Source organism: Phalangium opilio, unplaced genomic scaffold, assembly GCF_054372755.1.
Source record: "Phalangium opilio isolate 3A_F unplaced genomic scaffold, DU_Popi_V2 ptg000032l_1, whole genome shotgun sequence".
NCBI classification, from domain to species: Eukaryota; Metazoa; Arthropoda; class Arachnida; order Opiliones; family Phalangiidae; genus Phalangium; species Phalangium opilio.
In genome coordinates this window covers 8878093-8894766 of record NW_028324159.1, presented here as the reverse complement: position 1 = coordinate 8894766, position 16674 = coordinate 8878093, and the positions used below count along the sequence as shown (strand labels likewise).

At 38.7% G+C, this 16674-nt stretch overlaps 2 protein-coding genes across 2 annotated transcripts; both read right to left on the bottom strand.

Annotated features, from left to right (window-relative positions):
• Positions 1-5308: 5308 nt before the first annotated feature.
• LOC149685915 (uncharacterized) lies at positions 5309-5885 on the bottom strand. Its single transcript, XM_089870883.1, has 4 exons — positions 5865-5885; positions 5694-5789; positions 5510-5633; positions 5309-5455 (listed from the first exon to the last, which is right to left on the bottom strand). The coding sequence occupies exons 2-4, from the start codon at positions 5762-5764 to the stop codon at positions 5309-5311; spliced, it is 342 nt and encodes a 113-aa protein (XP_089727009.1). The 5' UTR covers positions 5765-5789; positions 5865-5885.
• A 210-nt stretch (positions 5886-6095) lies between these two features.
• LOC149685914 (uncharacterized) lies at positions 6096-8880 on the bottom strand. The gene is made up of 6 exons (XM_089870882.1): positions 8762-8880; positions 7918-7996; positions 7744-7824; positions 7476-7679; positions 6637-7209; positions 6096-6239 (listed from the first exon to the last, which is right to left on the bottom strand). The coding sequence occupies exons 1-6, from the start codon at positions 8878-8880 to the stop codon at positions 6096-6098; spliced, it is 1200 nt and encodes a 399-aa protein (XP_089727008.1).
• Between the last annotated feature and the right edge of the window lie 7794 nt (positions 8881-16674).

The following is a 16674-nucleotide window of genomic DNA, read 5'->3' as shown; positions in this document are numbered from 1 at the left end:
ACTCCAAGTCAAAGATGTCGTTATAAAGCGAAAAATATACGTAGTTCGAGAATTGGATGGTCCCTTGCTTAGCATAGATGCAAGTGAAGATCTTGGATTGTGGGTGAGATTACAAGAAGTAACCACCTCTGTGCACCCTGAACAAGAAAACCCAGCGCCATTTCAAGGCTTGGGGAAGTTGGATGGCACCTACAAAATCAAGTTGTAAGGAGATGCCCAACCCTTTGCGTTATATACCCCACGGCGAGTACCAATTCCGCTAATGGACAAAGTTAAACGTGAACTCGATGACATGGTTTTCCGAGGAGTCATAACACCTGTAGAGGAGGCTACCGCATGGTGCGCTCCTATGGTGGTCGTTGCCAAACCCTCAGGGCAGATTAGAATTTGCATCGATTTCACAGAATTAAACAAGTGCATACAGAGAGAATATTTCCAACTACCTTCTGTAGATCATATACTAGGGCAATTGACAGGAGCCAAAGTTTTCTCGCTACTTAATTGTAACAGTGGATATTGGCAGGTGCCTCTCGACCCATCTTCGCTCGCTCTAACTACATTCATAACGCCCTTTGGACGATACAGTTTCAATCGTTTACCCTTCGGACTCAGTTCTGCTTCAGAACATTATCAACGTCGCATTCGCCTATATATCGAAGGAATTCCCAACTGTGTAAATCTACAAGATGATATTTTGATCTGGGGTAATACAGTTGAAGAACATGATAAAAACTTACGTTTAGTCCTTGCGTCCCTCGAGCGTCATGGCGTAACGTTGAATAAGCAAAAATGTAAATTTGGCGTAACCTCTATAAACTTTTTGGGCCATCGAATCGATGGCATAGGGATACATCCTGACGAGGATAAAGTGAAAGCTATTCGAAGTTTACCACCTCCTAATAATGTTACGGAACTACGGAGAGTTATTGGAATGGCCAATTATTTGAGCAACTTTATACCTAATATGTCAGAGACGTTACAACCCTTATATAGCCTGTTAAGTAAGAAAACTGACTGGTTCTGGGGTTCCGCTCAGCAAGCCGCTTTTTACAATCTGAAGCGCATATTGACGGCGCCACCAATACTTGGTCTTTATGATCCAAAGAAACAAACATTTATCTCAGCGGACGCTTCTTCTTATGGTATCGGAGCCGTATTGCGTCAGGAAGATGAGAAAGGCATTCGCCAAATCATTGCATACGCATCAAAAACCCTATCTGAAGCCGAACGTCGCTATGCTCAGATAGAGAAAGAAGCGTTAGCCCTCACTTGGGCATGTGAACGGTTTTCTGATTTCATCACGGGTATAAACGTCACCATCGAAACTGATCATAAGCCGTTGGTGCAAATACTGCATTCAAAACAATTAGACGATTTGTCACCCAGGTTACAACGCCTACGGATCCGCATGATGCGGTATTCTTACAAGATTACGTTCATCCCTGGCAAAGCATTGGTGGCCGCCGACACGCTGTCTCGCAGCCCCCTAACCGACGTTTGACAAAACCTAATACCCCAATTGCTAATATAGCATAGATTATCCCTAAAGTCCCAAAAGGTTCTTTTTTCCTGTTTGGTGACTAATGATATGAGAGATTATTCCAAATCCAGGTAGGATAAGAATATAAACTTCTGGGTGTCCAAAAAATCAAAATAAATGCTGGTAAAGAATAGGGTTTCCCCCTCCTGCGGGATCGAAGAAGGATGTATTAAAATTCCGATCTGTAAGAAGTATCGTGATAGCACCTGCTAAAACAGGCAAAGATAGAAGAAGTAAAATAGCTGTAATTTTTACTGATCAAACAAAAAGAGGTATTCGTTCTATAATTATTCCTTGTGTTCGTATATTGATAATTGTAGTAATAAAATTGATAGCACCTAAAATTGAGGATACACCTGCTAAGTGTAATGAAAAAATAGTTAGATCGACAGATGCTCCTGTATGAGCAATATTTCTTGATAAAGGGGGGTATACTGTTCACCCTGTTCCTGCCCCGTTTTCTACTACTGTTGATGATAGTAATAGTAAAAAAGAAGGGGGAAGCAATCAAAATCTTATATTATTAAGTCGGGGGAAGGCTATATCAGGGGCTCCTAATATTAATGGGACTAATCAGTTTCCAAATCCCCCAATTATAATAGGTATTACTATAAAGAAAATTATAACAAAGGCATGGGCAGTTACAATAACATTATAAATTTGATCATCATTTATTATTGACCCAGGTTGTCCCAACTCAGCTCGGATTAGTATACTAAGGGCTGTACCAATTATTGCAGCCCATATCCCAAAAATTATGTATATTGTACCAATATCTTTGTGGTTAGTAGAAAATATTCATCGCGGTAAAATGTCTGAAAAATAAGAGATAAATTGTAAATTTATTTATGGCTTTAAAGAATGTATCGCAAGGCAAACTTTCCCTACCCCTCTTTACTGAGACCACCCCTCAACCGCTGGAAACTGACCTCGAAGCAATGCGACATTTACCGTGCTGTGGAGAGAATTGGAACTAGAGGAAATGGGCCACTCTCATTACTGTCACGACAAGGGAGGTTTTGAAAAAAAATCGGAGACCTGCATACACGTGTCCTACCCCACGGCATTGTTACCGTCCCTTCCCTTCATTTTGACAACTAAATAGGATTCCATGGAATCGGAACCCCTGTGAATTTTTCGACGTTTCAGTGAGATACTACTGTAAATACGATTCTACATGTCTACTCTCCATTGGTAGCCTTTTTATCACAGGCATAAAGCTCACTTACCTACATTTTCAGAAATATAGTTGACAGTACCCCTTTCTTAGAATGCATTGTAAAGTGGTAAAAGCCGAAGGAAGCGCGATATTTCTTTGTCAGGGCCGGTTTTGCCTTTCACTTCCCATCTTATCTTATACTTCGAGAAAGGTCCGAAATGCGCTGTAGCACAGTCTTTTTTCTAAAATTATATCTACACGGTTTCCAAGTTTTCAAGCCAAAATTACCACATGGCAGGAATTTCATCTGTTAAAATTGCCAAAATAATGGATGAAGACGACAACATTTTAATAACTTGTAATTGTAACGGTGCGTGTTCACGCGGAAGTGAAAAATATAGGGGGTTTTGTGTTTGCCGAAAAAACGGGAAGAAATGTAGCCCTGAAGATGGATGCACATGTGGAAAAAAAAATAAAGTGTGTAGCAACCGCGAGATAAATCAAGATATCAACGAAAATACGGTAAGATAAATCATGTTTAATATTTTGGTGCGTGATTAGTGCCATGACTCGGAACTTGATTCCTGTATATTTTATCTGTATAATGTATGGCAAACACAAGGATAAATACATATGCCACCATGCATATGACTTTCTCTTTAATTGCCATTCACTGTTGAGATCAAGAGTTTCATAACTAGTTAATGCCGTGTACCAACGTACATCTCTATTCGATGTGAATTGCATTGAAAAATACAGGAATTCATTCTTTTATTACATAAATTCTCATAGATTCTAAAATTTTGTATCATAGTTTTTATCTGACTAATCAGTTTTAATTAAATACGAAAATATTTTTTGAAGTATGTAAGGTACAGCCATATTTGTTCCAGTTTAGTTATTTGTTAAATTGATTTTGGTCCGTATGGAAAAAGCAGAATTTCGTTCTCTTTATGTTTTCCCATACACGCCTTTTTATGCCATATAAAACCTACATATAAATAACTTGTTAAATCGCTTATAATTCCCGAATTAAATCAGAATTCACTGAAAACATAGTCCGTATGATTATGTTACACTTCAGTATTCTGATGGCATTGTGTTTGGTATGCCGATCCAAGAAAATCTAAAAAATGTAAAATTCGTTGTGAAAATTTTCGTATGTTATGAAACAAGCGTGTATCAGTTGTGGATTGTATTGGATCTTTCTCATTGGCACGCGTTATTTGTGGTCTTATATCAAAATAAATTTTCTCCTTCTAATCAGAAATTTTTTTCAGAGTTTGTCAACTGTTCGTGGAACGAAAAGGAGAAATGCAAATTCCGATAACACACAAACTGGTAAGTCGAGGAATATTGCCGGAATACCTCATGAAGGTTCAGAAAACACACTTGAGTTTTTTAATTCGGGCAAAGCCGAACATGACAACCACATAATGATGATGAACCCTAATCACGAAAGAGGAAAGAAGAGAACGCGCGGGGTTCCTTCAATGAGATCAAAAGGTAGAACCAAGACAATTCATAGCCAAGAAAAATCTACTATCCATGACAGAGGATTAATCAGAGTAAGGGGCGCAAAAGCGGTAAGGGGTGGAAGAGGTCAAAGACGTCAAAGGAGCAGAATAAAATTGATCGATTCTGATGTAAGCACTTCTGAGCAAGATACTGGCAATGCCATTTTTAACTATCAAGCGCACATTGAGGTACTCCCATTTTGCTACTCGAAGTTGCATAAAATTGATAAAGATTTATTTTTATCCTTAGTCCATTGTTCACAATTTACCAAGGGAGGAAATTGAAGAGTGGTGTTTCCGCCTTGCTTGTCGAATCCCTGAAGCGGAAACCCTGTTAAATAATCTACAAGTTAGATCCAGTAAAGTTGTCTATCAATTCCACAAATATATAGAATTTATAATGCTGCACTTTTTATATTATATGCCCTATATTTATCAGGACCAGTCTGTTTTGATATCGAACAATCTTTGGCTTCTGCAACACGACCCTCGACCTCTGTTTCGACAACTTCACTTGCAACCACTTCTGTCGTTCCACAAGACGATGGAGATGGAGATGAAGGAGCAAATTCCCAACCGAAGCCAAGTACTCCCGTAAATAACATGATTTGCATCTGTGGGCTTTGCCGACCCATGCCAACTGAAGTAGAAAATGTGTGCTGTATGCACTTCAACTGCATTACAAGGGGCCCATTATTTTATTTCGAATGTTTATTGCCTGCACATCTTGTATTGACAATGCGACTGAGACACGAAGGTGGAATTGTTAGAGGTATGGGGAATTTACTAAATTGTAATTATCGCCACGCCGCGTATCGCAATTTCACATTGTGGCAGTTTGGGTACCTTGGCGAAGGCCGAAGGCTCGTAATTCCTTCTTGTTGCGTACTAAGAATTCGCAAGGAATATCCGGAACCAAATGGGGTTTACAGAGGATTCATCCCTGGCCAACTTCCAGGTTAAAAACTGAATTTATTGTTCACATTCGGTAGAATAAATGGAATAAACTGACACAAAAATTTTAAGCGCATTTTATTTTCACAATTGAAAAATGTGTATCACAATTAAATTATGTACGCCTATATCACAATTTTATAAAATTGCCCCATGGTTTTGAATAAATCTCGATTTGTGCAAATCAATCATTTGTTCTTTTGGTGGCATATCTTTCATACCCCTCGAACGATGTATATTTCTGGGGTCATCAGAATCTAAACCAATTTTTCCCAAGTGGCTTCCCTGCAATTATCAGGGTTTCTAACATGTTCGAAACATGAAGCGAGGGTTTATTACCTCAAAATCAACTCTTTTTTTGAAAATAGCTTCTTTCAAATTATCAATGTAAGGATATTGTTTCTTTTCGTATACTTTGGCTATTCTCATGTCTCTAGTTTTACGATTATACGAAAAACGATACCTAGGAAGGAAAATTAGATTGAAAATTACTCGCAATTATAAGATGTTACATTTTACTTACTGAGGTTTGTTACTCGTAGTTAGTGCTTGTTTCAATCCAACGTGCGCGTTATGGTCGATAGCTGCAACCATTATTCTAGTCTTGTAACCTATCCAACTGTGTTTAACATTTGAAGTTAGTAAACTTTAACTGGCATTCCATCGCGTTTTATATAACAGCAGTGAAACATACGTAAAAGAATGCCGCTTTGGAGCATAGCTTAAAATCAAGCTATTAAAATTTTCAACCCAGCCTGTATGCCTGAAAAATCACCAGTAATAATGTTATACCATAAGTGGATATGGTTATTCTTAATGCCAAACAGTTTTCTAGAAATCAGCGTATTTACCTGAATTTTAGATAATATTTTAGTCTGCGCAAAAGGAATGGGTTTTTAACAATGCCTTCGACTACTTTAAAAGGTTAAGAGTTTGGTTCAATCCAAGGTTTATCGCGTTCCTCTTCGGGCAGTGGCATTTCGTGTGGGCAACAAAACGCAATCCCAAATAAATCGGTTTGCCATTCATGCTCATTTGCAATATGTTTCAGGCAAGACAGCCATGACCACTGGGAATTTAAGGTTCAGTCACAAATTTGTAATGCTATAGGCCAAACTTTTTAAGTGCTCGTCAGAAATCATGGCTTACCACTAACTTCTCAATATTTCCTTCACACGTGAGTGAGCAATACCAAAAATGGTTTCTAATAGAAGGGGCCCATTGTGCCAAAACTGCACAGCCTTTGCGGTTCGATTCCTATTTGTGGACAAATGTCTAGGGTACTAAAGTCGTTTCTACCTCGTTCACACCGATATTGTGCTATGCGGTCCCATCAAGCACTTAAACTATTTCCTCACTAACCTGAATTAACTTGGCATGAATATTTTTGCTTCCATGCCATGTATCCAGAGAAAGGTCCGCTTTGGGAAACACGCGATCCGCTTTATCTAAAACAATAAATATACCGTCATCTCCAAAAACCAGAGAGAGAGAGAGAGAGAGAGAGAGAGAGAGAGAACCAGATAGTACATACTCATTTCAGCTACAACTTGTGGATGGGCATCAGTTACAAGTTCAATTATTGTAATCTCATGTTCGGATGCTAACCTGTTAACATCTTCAGCGGCTTTCTTAAAGCCTACAAACTCCATGGAAGAACTTTTACCACTGGTTTCTCTAACATCAATGTTCTGTATCGACAAAATCTTTTTGGTCTCCGTGTCTGCCAAAGTGTACGTCAAGTACATAGCTGTATGGCCTGGTGAATCATTTCGACCGTCGCCAGCAATGATCAAGTTTTTCCCTTTTAGTTTACGAAAGGTTTCTCTTTGCATATTTAACCAGTACTCATTCACCGCTGGATAGATGTAACGCCTTTGATAGCGATAAAACGTGTCTTTTCCAAAGAACTGTATGTTGGAATGCTTGGCTAGGTTAGAAATTTTAGAGTACAATCCACCAGACAAAATTATTGCGCTAGCAACAACCAAATTTCCTGCATGAAGGCCATTCAAACGTGGTTGGCTTTGCCAATTTCCCTAAATGACAACACGAAATATGATTAAAATATTGGAAAATAGTTTATAAGAAATATTTTTCACAACTTTGAGACGTGACTCCACGACAAGCTCTAAGTGACCAGTGTCAAACTTAAGGTCTATGCCACATATTTTATAAACTTACAACAAGGGAAATTACTTCCTCTTTACATAGCAAAGCTTAAAATTACAGTTCTTTGGCATTCCAAAATAATCTTTTGCTCAATTAGGATGACAATTTAAACAACCATACTTTTCTAACTTACCCTTGTATGTCTCTTCGTTTGGTTTGAGGAGCACTTCCAAGTATAAACAATGGCAGTACCGTCAAAGCGGTTTGAATACTCTAGAAGTCGTCCGCATGTACATTGAGAGCCGTAAGCTTTCTGAACTAATTCCGACAAATGTGAGAGATAGACTAAGACCATTGTGTCTTTAATTATTTCATCACTTGTTTTGGCTTTGCGATGCTAAATGAATTTGAAACGATTTTTGGACATTATGCATGTGACCTTGAATAAGGCGGGCCCATACCTTTGGAGTTAGAGGCACAACAACAAGAGGGGAGCAGGGTGAAGGAATACCACCAGTTGGGCTCAAGAAATCTTTAGGCGCCTATTGGAAATGATCATATACATATATATAGTTTGCCGTGACATTCTCTTTATATCAAGAGATTGATTTATCTACGAGACTTTTTTTACAAACCGATATTGATTTTGTAGGGGTTGAAATTGGAGTTGTAGTTGTACCAGAAGAGCTATTTGTGCCCAAGATATCCTTACACCTATTTAACAATTGCGGGTTATAGTGCTGTTATGTCATGTGACCAGTTTTTCATCTAAATAGATCATTGGGTGTTGATTTCAAATGGAATTGGAACTTACGTTTTTTTCGCATTTTTTGGAGTTGAATGGTGTGAACTAACTTGCCAAATTGATTCCTTTCTACAGTGTTTCTTTGGTGTATCATGTGTATGCCGTAAGCTTTGATATTTTATGGGTGAAGTGAATAGCTTCCGCCTCATATGTTTCAAGAGAGGGCTATTCTGACGAAAATTATGAGAATTCAAAAGCCTTTTATTTCTAGATGTTCTTGTATCAAATATTTTAGGGGAATAGAACAGCCTCTGCTTTTTAGCAATTCCGACTTCACTGATGTCAGGGGTTTGGGGGGAATCTGAATTCTTCCGCTTTCTTGTAGTTTCAATAGGACTACCTCCGCGAGCCTCTGTTATGGCAGTCACACTATCCTTCAAATATGTTGTTCCACTGATACTTATGTTTTTTTTACTGTAATTTTTTAACCCTCTATTTGTAGATTTAATTATTTCCAGTTCATCCCTATATTTCGTAAAATAGGTATAGTTGACATGGATTTTGAAACACCTATGACGCATTTGCATATTTTTTGTTTTCACCGCCATTTATCGATCAATAACGGTTTACTTCATTGAAAAGTTAAGAATTAGACCTAATTTAAAGTGAAAATTTGCAAATGCGTTCATCATCAAAATGGTATACCATCCGAATAATAAAACAAATCAGCTTACCATTTATCAAGTAAATAGCGGGCAAATTCATTAATTAAATTTAGTTTCTTTTTACCCGTGGACCATCTTGCAAATACCGAATCCGAGAGGTAAACCGTATGACGCGTTTTGGCTGCCATTATTACCCGAACAGTACTCTCATCCCGAATAAAACTTACTAAGAAAACTTCACCCCTTTCAGCTACTCAAAGTGACAAGCGAAAACATTCGACTGTAGAATTTCAGTCAATTTCAAATTAAAGAGTCAATACGCACGAAAGATGCGCGCTCTCTGAGACTCTGACACTCGTTTCTATAAATATCATGATGCTATAGCTTTGAATGTGATAGACTTTCCTGTTGGTACGTACCGAGCTTGAAGAGGCGTGTATATTCTAAGAAAAGTCTTTATAATGGTACAATAGATTACCCGACCACTGTGGGGTAGCTAAGTTGTGAAAAAGGGAGTTACTTGTCGTTTTTAACCTTCCTGTACAAAAACCATGGAAAAATATACCTTCACTATATCACTCCAGCATCTATTGTATCTTATCTCCAAGGCGCATACATTTACCTATAGAGCCATCTATTTTAAAAAATGGAACTATATCACCAGTGTCAACATGCGATACATTCTTTAAAAGCCTTTTACTAAAAGTTTTGGCTTTATATTTTATTTAGAATTTAAAATTGCAAATTTTAAGGAGAGTTTTCTAAAGCTTAAAAAAATTTATTTTAAACTTTGAAGGTTTATAGTTTAGTTTAACTTAAAGCTTTAGTAAAATATGTTGATTACTGGCCCTCTTAATAAAATAATAATAAAATAGGGGGAGTATCTTGAGGAAATTTGAAAAATATTTTTTTTTTGAGAAAGAATTTAGTGTTAGGGCTACATAGCTCAAGCGAATGTAGAAGAATAAATTTGTTGTAACGGCTCATGGAGAGAGAACGCGAGAGAGAACGCAAGAGATAACAATAAAACAACTTTAGTTTATTACGCCATCAGACCGAATGCCCTTTTACATTGTTAAGATTTGGTATATATAGATAACTTAAAAAACATGTGATAGGTAAAAAACGATAACATATTAGTAGATTATTTTTTTTCCAATATTGGAGGAGTTCCAACACCTCCCCTTTTAAGTAAAATCGTAGGACTTCTGGCGGGGATCCATAATGAGTCTCTCGGGTATCTTCCTTACTCTTTCTGACCGCCGTACTTCCTCGGAGTCTGCGTCAGGTAAGTTGAACCGTACATGGCGTTCGGGAGCGGGCACTGTGGCCCCAGCAGGAACTCGGTCGGGATCTACTCTTCGGTCTGGGATGGGTAGATCGAAGGTGTCCATGAATACCGAGTAGGGATTTCCCTTAGGATCGTTGTTCAGACGGTGGTAAAGTTGATTGGCATGGAACTTCTTATTAGTGGCGTCATCCATAAGAACATCATAAACTACGCCTTTGACCGTTTGAATTCTCCCTGGATACCACGTCTTTGACTGGTGTTGCCGAGCATAGACTAGGTCTCCGACTTTGAAGGTGCGTCGTCGAGCTCCATGATGACGGTTGAATTGTCGTTCCATGGTTGGATTGCGTTCTGATGACGGAGAGACCGGCGGATGTAGGAGGTCTAGCTCTGTACGGAGTGTTCGGCCCAAGAACAGTTCGGCAGGGCTTTTCTGGTCTATACTGTAGTTAGGGGTTGAGCGATAAGACAGCAGGAAGACGTCTAGCATATAAGGGACATCTCCTTCGCCCTTGAGTTTCTCTAGTGCCCTCTTGAAGGTGTCCACGAAACGTTCCGCCTGCCCATTAGATTGCGGATGGTAGGGCGGGGAGAAGATATGCTGGATTCCTTTGCGGGAACAGAACGAGGCGAAGTCGTGTGAAGTAAACTGGGTTCCGTTATCGCTCACCAGTACTTCCGGATAACCATAGCGTGCGAAAAGGTTATTCAGGACGGATATGGTGGCGGATGACGTGGTGGTTTTCATGTCGAAAATCTCGGGATACTTGCTATAGGCATCGACGACTATAAGATACTGGTGGCCGTTATGGGGACCGGCGTAGTCGATGTGTATCCTCTGCCAGGCCTTCACGGCTTTCGGCCAGGAATGCAACAGAGTCTTGACAGGGAACTTTGCTGCAGAGCGACATTTGGAACATTTCTTCACGAAGTCTTCAATTTGAGCGTCCAGAAAAGGCCAGTAGGCGTGAGCGCGAGCCAAAGATTTCATCCTACTGGTTCCAGGATGTCCTCGGTGAAGTAGTTTCAGGACGGTTGCTCGTAATGGGTAAGGTATTACCACTCTATTCTGTAGAAGCACGCAACCCTGCTCGATAGTAAGCAGGTCCTTCCTTCTGTGGAATTGTTCGAGGGCAGTTGCCTCTGGTGTCGCTTGGAGATTCTTTAAGGTCGGCCAACCATTCTGAATATACCCGACGACTTTCTGTAAGACTGGATCCGCACGAGCAGAGGATTGAATGTCATGGAAGGTGACTGGAAGCTGTCGGACTATGGTCTCCACATCGTCTGTGACTTGAAGACTTGCGAGTACGATGTCGTCGTCCGGAGAGGAATGTGACGAGATAAGCCTGGACAAGGCGTCTGCCTGCCCGAAAGAGGTAGTCTTGCGATATTCTATCTTGAAGTCATAAGCGATAAGAATGAGTGCCCAGCGTTGAAGACGGTTAGCTGTATGGACCGGTACGCCTTTCTTGCTTCCAAAGATTGCTAGCAGCGGTTTATGATCAGTGAGCAGAGTAAAACGTCGCCCATAGAGCATTTTGTGGCACTTCTTGACCGCGAAGGTAAGCGCGAGACCTTCCTTCTCGATTTGACTATAGTTCTTCTCCGCCGGGGTCAATGACCGTGATACATGAGCTACAGCTTGAATTGACCCATCTGGCATGCGATGTTGGAAGACCGCCCCAAGTCCATAATCGGAGGCATCAGCAGCGACAATGATGTCCAGTGTAGGATCATAATGCGTTAAAAGGAGATCTGATTGAAGCGTCATCTTCAGTTCCTCGAAGGCGTGCTGACATTTAGGTGTCCAAGACCAAGTCCGTTTGGATTCCAATAATTCGTCCAGTGGTTGTCTCATGAAACGCATATTATTAACGAAGACCTGGTAATAGTTTACCATTCCCAAAAATGACCGTAACGTTGATAGGTCAACTGGTGCTGGCATGTGGACAATAGCCTTGATTTTCTCGGGGTCGGGTCGTCGACCAGCGCTATCAATGATAAATCCCAGATATTTTATTTGTGTCATGAATAGCTTACATTTCTCGAGGCGAAGGCGGAATCCATAGTCTTTAATGCGGGAGAGTACTTCTTTGAGGTGTCGCTGGTGATCTTCGAAGTTACTGCTGACAATGATTTTATCATCGAGGTAAGCGGTTGCGAATTCAAGTCCAGCAAGCATTTGGTCCATTATTGTTTGGAAAATCCCCGGAGCGGATTTCACCCCAAACGGAAGTCTCTGATATTGGAAGATTCCCAGGTGAGTGGAAATGGTACAAAGTGGTTTAGACTCGTCGTCCAGTTCTACTTGTAAGTATGCTTCAGATAGATCCAATTGGGAGAAAAGTTTTCCCCCGTTGAGTGTCGCAAATATGTCTTCCGGCAACGGTAATGGGTGTTGGTTGAGTTCTATGGTCTCATTCAGGCCGGTGGAAAAATCTGCGCAAAGACGGGTGGTGCCGTTAGGTTTTCTTACGCTTACGATTGGTGCTGCCCAATCAGTGTGCTCGACGGCTTTCAGGACATTTGACTCTTCCAGGCGTTTGATCTCCATTTCGATAGTTTTGCGAGCAGCGAACGGAACTGGCCTGGCTCTACGGTATACTGGAGTGCTTCCGGGTTTGAGAGTAAGGCGGGCTTTCGCTTTAGTACACAGCCCCAAACCGTCCTCAAAGACATCCGGAAACTCGTTCTTCAGCGTCGCAAGGCATTCGGCGACAGGTGAGGCAGTACAGAGGTTAATGGCTTGAGTACCGAGTCGGGAGCATTGTCGTAAGCTATCCAGAAGACCGAAGAAATCCAGGGTTTCCACTCCCAGTAGGTTTAGGGATCCGTCTTTTGCCAAGTAGAAGCTGTGTTGAATTTCTGCTGTCCCTGTTTAAATTTTGCCGTTGCTTTCCCAAGGAATGTAGTGCTTGATCCATCGAATAGCACTCCTTGCTCGCTACAGGGGGTTAACTTCGGCTTACCAATTCGTTCGTAAGTCGCCTCATTGATAATGTTGCCTTCCGCTCCACTGTCCAAGTAGAAAACTACGGGAACGTCGTTAACCAAGAATTCCCCCGTTATGAGTTTCGAAGGTCGCATGGAATTCAGGCTGACTGTATTTATCTGGCTTCTGTCTGGTTTCCGGTGTCCGGATACTCGTTTCTGATTTTCGCATTGACTAGCGAGGTGACCTATTCGAGAGCATTTATGGGATTCAGTCTTAGCGTGCGTGCATTCCCTGACCCAGTGCATCTCTCCGCATCGAAAACAGGCGTATGGCGGCGGTTTCGAAGATCTTTGAGATGACTTGGCTCTCCGCTTCTCGGGAGATCTGGAAGGATGCCGTACAGAAGTCTTCCGACGACGGAAGCTGTTGATCGGCGTGGCCTTTGCTTGGAAAACCGTCTGTTCAGTCTTCGTAGCGACGATGGTCAGGACTTCGTCAATTACATTCTTGAGTTCAATGTTGGCCTCGGTATTTAATCGTTGCAGGATTCTGGTTCGTATGGTTTCGTCTTCTGGTCGTGAGAGTCCACATAGGGAAACCAGAATTCCGAATTGATCTTCGGTCAAATCGGAGAAGTTGAAACGCTTTAGAAGTAGTTTAACGCGATTAAAATACGGGCCATAACCTTCATCCAAGTGACGCTGGATCCGCATTAGGTTGAATCTTTCTATGAAGAGTGTCTGTTTCTTCCCGAAAAGTTTCTTGAGGTTCTCTACTGTCGTTGCATACGAGTAGTCTGTTGGCTCTTTGGGCATACAGGACCGATAATACTCGCTGAAGGCTTCGTTAGACAGCTTCGAGACCAGATACTTGACTTTGGCAACGTCGGGCAGATTTGGGACACTAATATCCACGAGATAATCAAATCTCTTCAGCCATTGTTCCAATTTGTCGCCATCGTGCTCATCAGGCTCGAAGATTGGAATGTCAAGGCAAGCTATTGTGGATGTGGGTGCTGGAGTCGAGGTTGACGGACCGGCGGTTCCTGTTGTCTGGAGTAGAAGGTCGATGATCCTTTGGTTCTGCTTCTGGGACGCTATTTGCTGCTGCATAAACGCGTTCAACACGTCTCCCAGAGCGGACGAGGAGGAGGCCTCGGAGGATCCGCTTTCCTGCTTCGGCATGTTCCCGGAATCGGTATCGCGACTTTACCCGAAGTCCGTAACGCGACTATACACGAAGACCGTAAAGTGACATCCCACTTCTGACACCACTGTTGTAACGGCTCATGGAGAGAGAACGCAAGAGATAACAATAAAACAACTTTAGTTTATTACGCCATCAGACCGAATGCCCTTTTACATTGTTAAGATTTGGTATATATAGATAACTTAAAAAACATGTGATAGGTAAAAAACGATAACATATTAGTAGATTATTTTTTTTCCAATATTGGAGGAGTTCCAACAAAATTTATTATAGCTCTTATGATAAGAATTATACTTAGGATTATTCAATTTAATTTGATTAATATTGATAGGACTATTAGCTTGGGGTAAAACCCTAGTAAGGGGGTTATCCCCCTATATTCAATATTAGAGTATAAATTAAGATTTTATTTTTTTTTGTTGTAAATAAAGTACTATTGATTGAAATTATTTTTAAGGCCTTTATGGTTATAGAAGCAAAGATTAAGGATAAAGAATAAATTAAGAAATATATTATAACTATATTAGTTCTACATATTGTAGCACTAATTAGTCATCCTATATGTGCAATTGAAGAGAAAGCTAATATTTTCTTTGTTCTTGTTTGAAACAGCCCCCCAAATGACCCCCAAATAGTAGAGCTAATTAAGGTTAAGATAATTAGGCTGGATATTTTATTATGAATATTAAGAATTATTAAGGGTGCAAACTTTTGCCATGTTAAAAGTAATGTTATTATGTTCCAAGAAATATTTTCAGTGATAGAGGGCACTCAAAAATGAAAAGGTGCTGCCCCTAGTTTAGTTAAAAGAGCAATTGTGATAATATCTGTTCTTAGTATAAAAAATTGTTTTGAATTGAAAATAAAAGTAGAGCAGAAGAACTAATTGATTGAATAGTAAAATACTTTAGTGCTCTTTCTGATGTTAAAATTTTTTTTTGTTAATAATTAAAGGAATGAACCCAATGATATTTATTTCTATCCCCAACCAAATTGGAAACCATGAGGTAGCTCTAATTGAAATTAGAGTACCTAATAATATTATTATAATAAAAGATAAAGATGAAGGTTTTATTAACATTTAAAAAAGGAGGTGTTCTCATCTTTAGGGTATGGGCCTAAAAGCTTTAATTAGCTTACTTTTTTAGTTTAGACTATTTATAAGTTTTAAGTTATTAGGTTAATATATTTTTAGTCATAACGTGTTTTATTTTTTAGTCCTAAACAGTTTAATTTAGGCTTATAGTCTTATTATTATTTTAAAGTTTTATCTAAAGTTTAGAGATAGTAAATTAATGAGGCCTTGCTTTTATATATTAAATGAATTATATGTAGATTAAATAATTAAATACCGGCGAAAAACGTGCCAGCCGCCGCGGTTAGACGAGAGGTGTAAAATAAGATTATTTTTGAGGTAAGAAATTTTATGTGTTTTAGTAAATATTATTTTTATTTAGGTAAAATTTATAATTGTTTTATTTTACTAAAAAGTTTCTTAAAAGATTAGGTTTAAAAACTAGGATTAGATACCCTATTATTCTAATTTATTAAATCCCTTAAAGGATTAAACTAGGTAAATAAAATTAAAAATTTTGGCGGTGTTTTAACCAAGCAGAGGAACTTGCCCTTTAATTGATACCCCCCATAAAATCTTATTTTAGCTAATGTTCATATACCGTTGTTGTCAGTTTACTTTTTAAGAAAGATTGAGTTTTCAAAATAATTATTTAATTATAACTTCAAATCAAGGTGTGGTAAATGCTAAAAGGTGAGGTGAGTTACATTAATTTAACTTGTGGATTAATTTTAATGAAATTAAATTATAAAAGTGGATTTGCTAGTAAATTAAGAATAACATGCTTATTTGAAATAGGCTATAAAACATGTACATATCGCCCGTCACTCAGGTTCTTAAAGCTAGATAAGTCGTAACAAAGTAAGTTTAAGGGAACTTGAATCTAGATTAGCAAAATGAAGCTTTTATAGCAATTTATTTACACTAAGGAGATCTTCTTATTGAGAGGCATTTTGATTAGGTTAGTTTATTAATTAAGTTTTCTAGTTTTATTATTAAAAATATTTATTTTAAATACTTATTATTATTAAAGAAAAATTTTATTTGCTTGTTCCGTGAGGGAAAATAATTTTATGGTTATAGAATAAATTAAATGTAGTACCTTTTGTATCAGGGAATTTTAATATTTAAAATATTTTTTTTTCCCGAAAAAAATAAGAGTTATATAAATTTAATTAAACAGTTAACTGTGACAAAAGTTAATTAGATTTTTATATAGTAGTGAGATGTTATCCGTTTTTTTTATATCTGGTTTCTTTAAAAATTATTTTAGATAGGTGTTTAGATTTTGTTATTTTTAAATATTTAATTTATTAGGGCTAAGCTTAGTATTTTAATAATTATATAACAATACTAATTTATAGGTATGTAGGCTTTAAAGTGGCTATTTGTTTAATAACATATGTTTATTATAAATTTATATTAATTAAATAAAAAGAAGGTTAAAAAATTTAAAATTTTTTTATAAT

Coding starts and splice junctions, on each gene's coding strand:
- LOC149685915 (XM_089870883.1), bottom strand. CDS start 5,764: ATGGTTGCAGCTATCGACCATAACGCGCACGTTGGATTGAAACAAGCA. Junction 5,634..5,693: donor ACTACGAGTAACAAACCTCA/GTAAGTAAAATG, acceptor TTTCCTTCCTAG/GTATCGTTTTTCGTATAATC. Junction 5,456..5,509: donor AAAAAAGAGTTGATTTTGAG/GTAATAAACCCT, acceptor TGATAATTGCAG/GGAAGCCACTTGGGAAAAAT.
- LOC149685914 (XM_089870882.1), bottom strand. CDS start 8,880: ATGGCAGCCAAAACGCGTCATACGGTTTACCTCTCGGATTCGGTATTT. Junction 7,997..8,761: donor CGCTATTTACTTGATAAATG/GTAAGCTGATTT, acceptor ATTGTTAAATAG/GTGTAAGGATATCTTGGGCA. Junction 7,210..7,475: donor AAACGAAGAGACATACAAGG/GTAAGTTAGAAA, acceptor GTTGTCATTTAG/GGAAATTGGCAAAGCCAACC.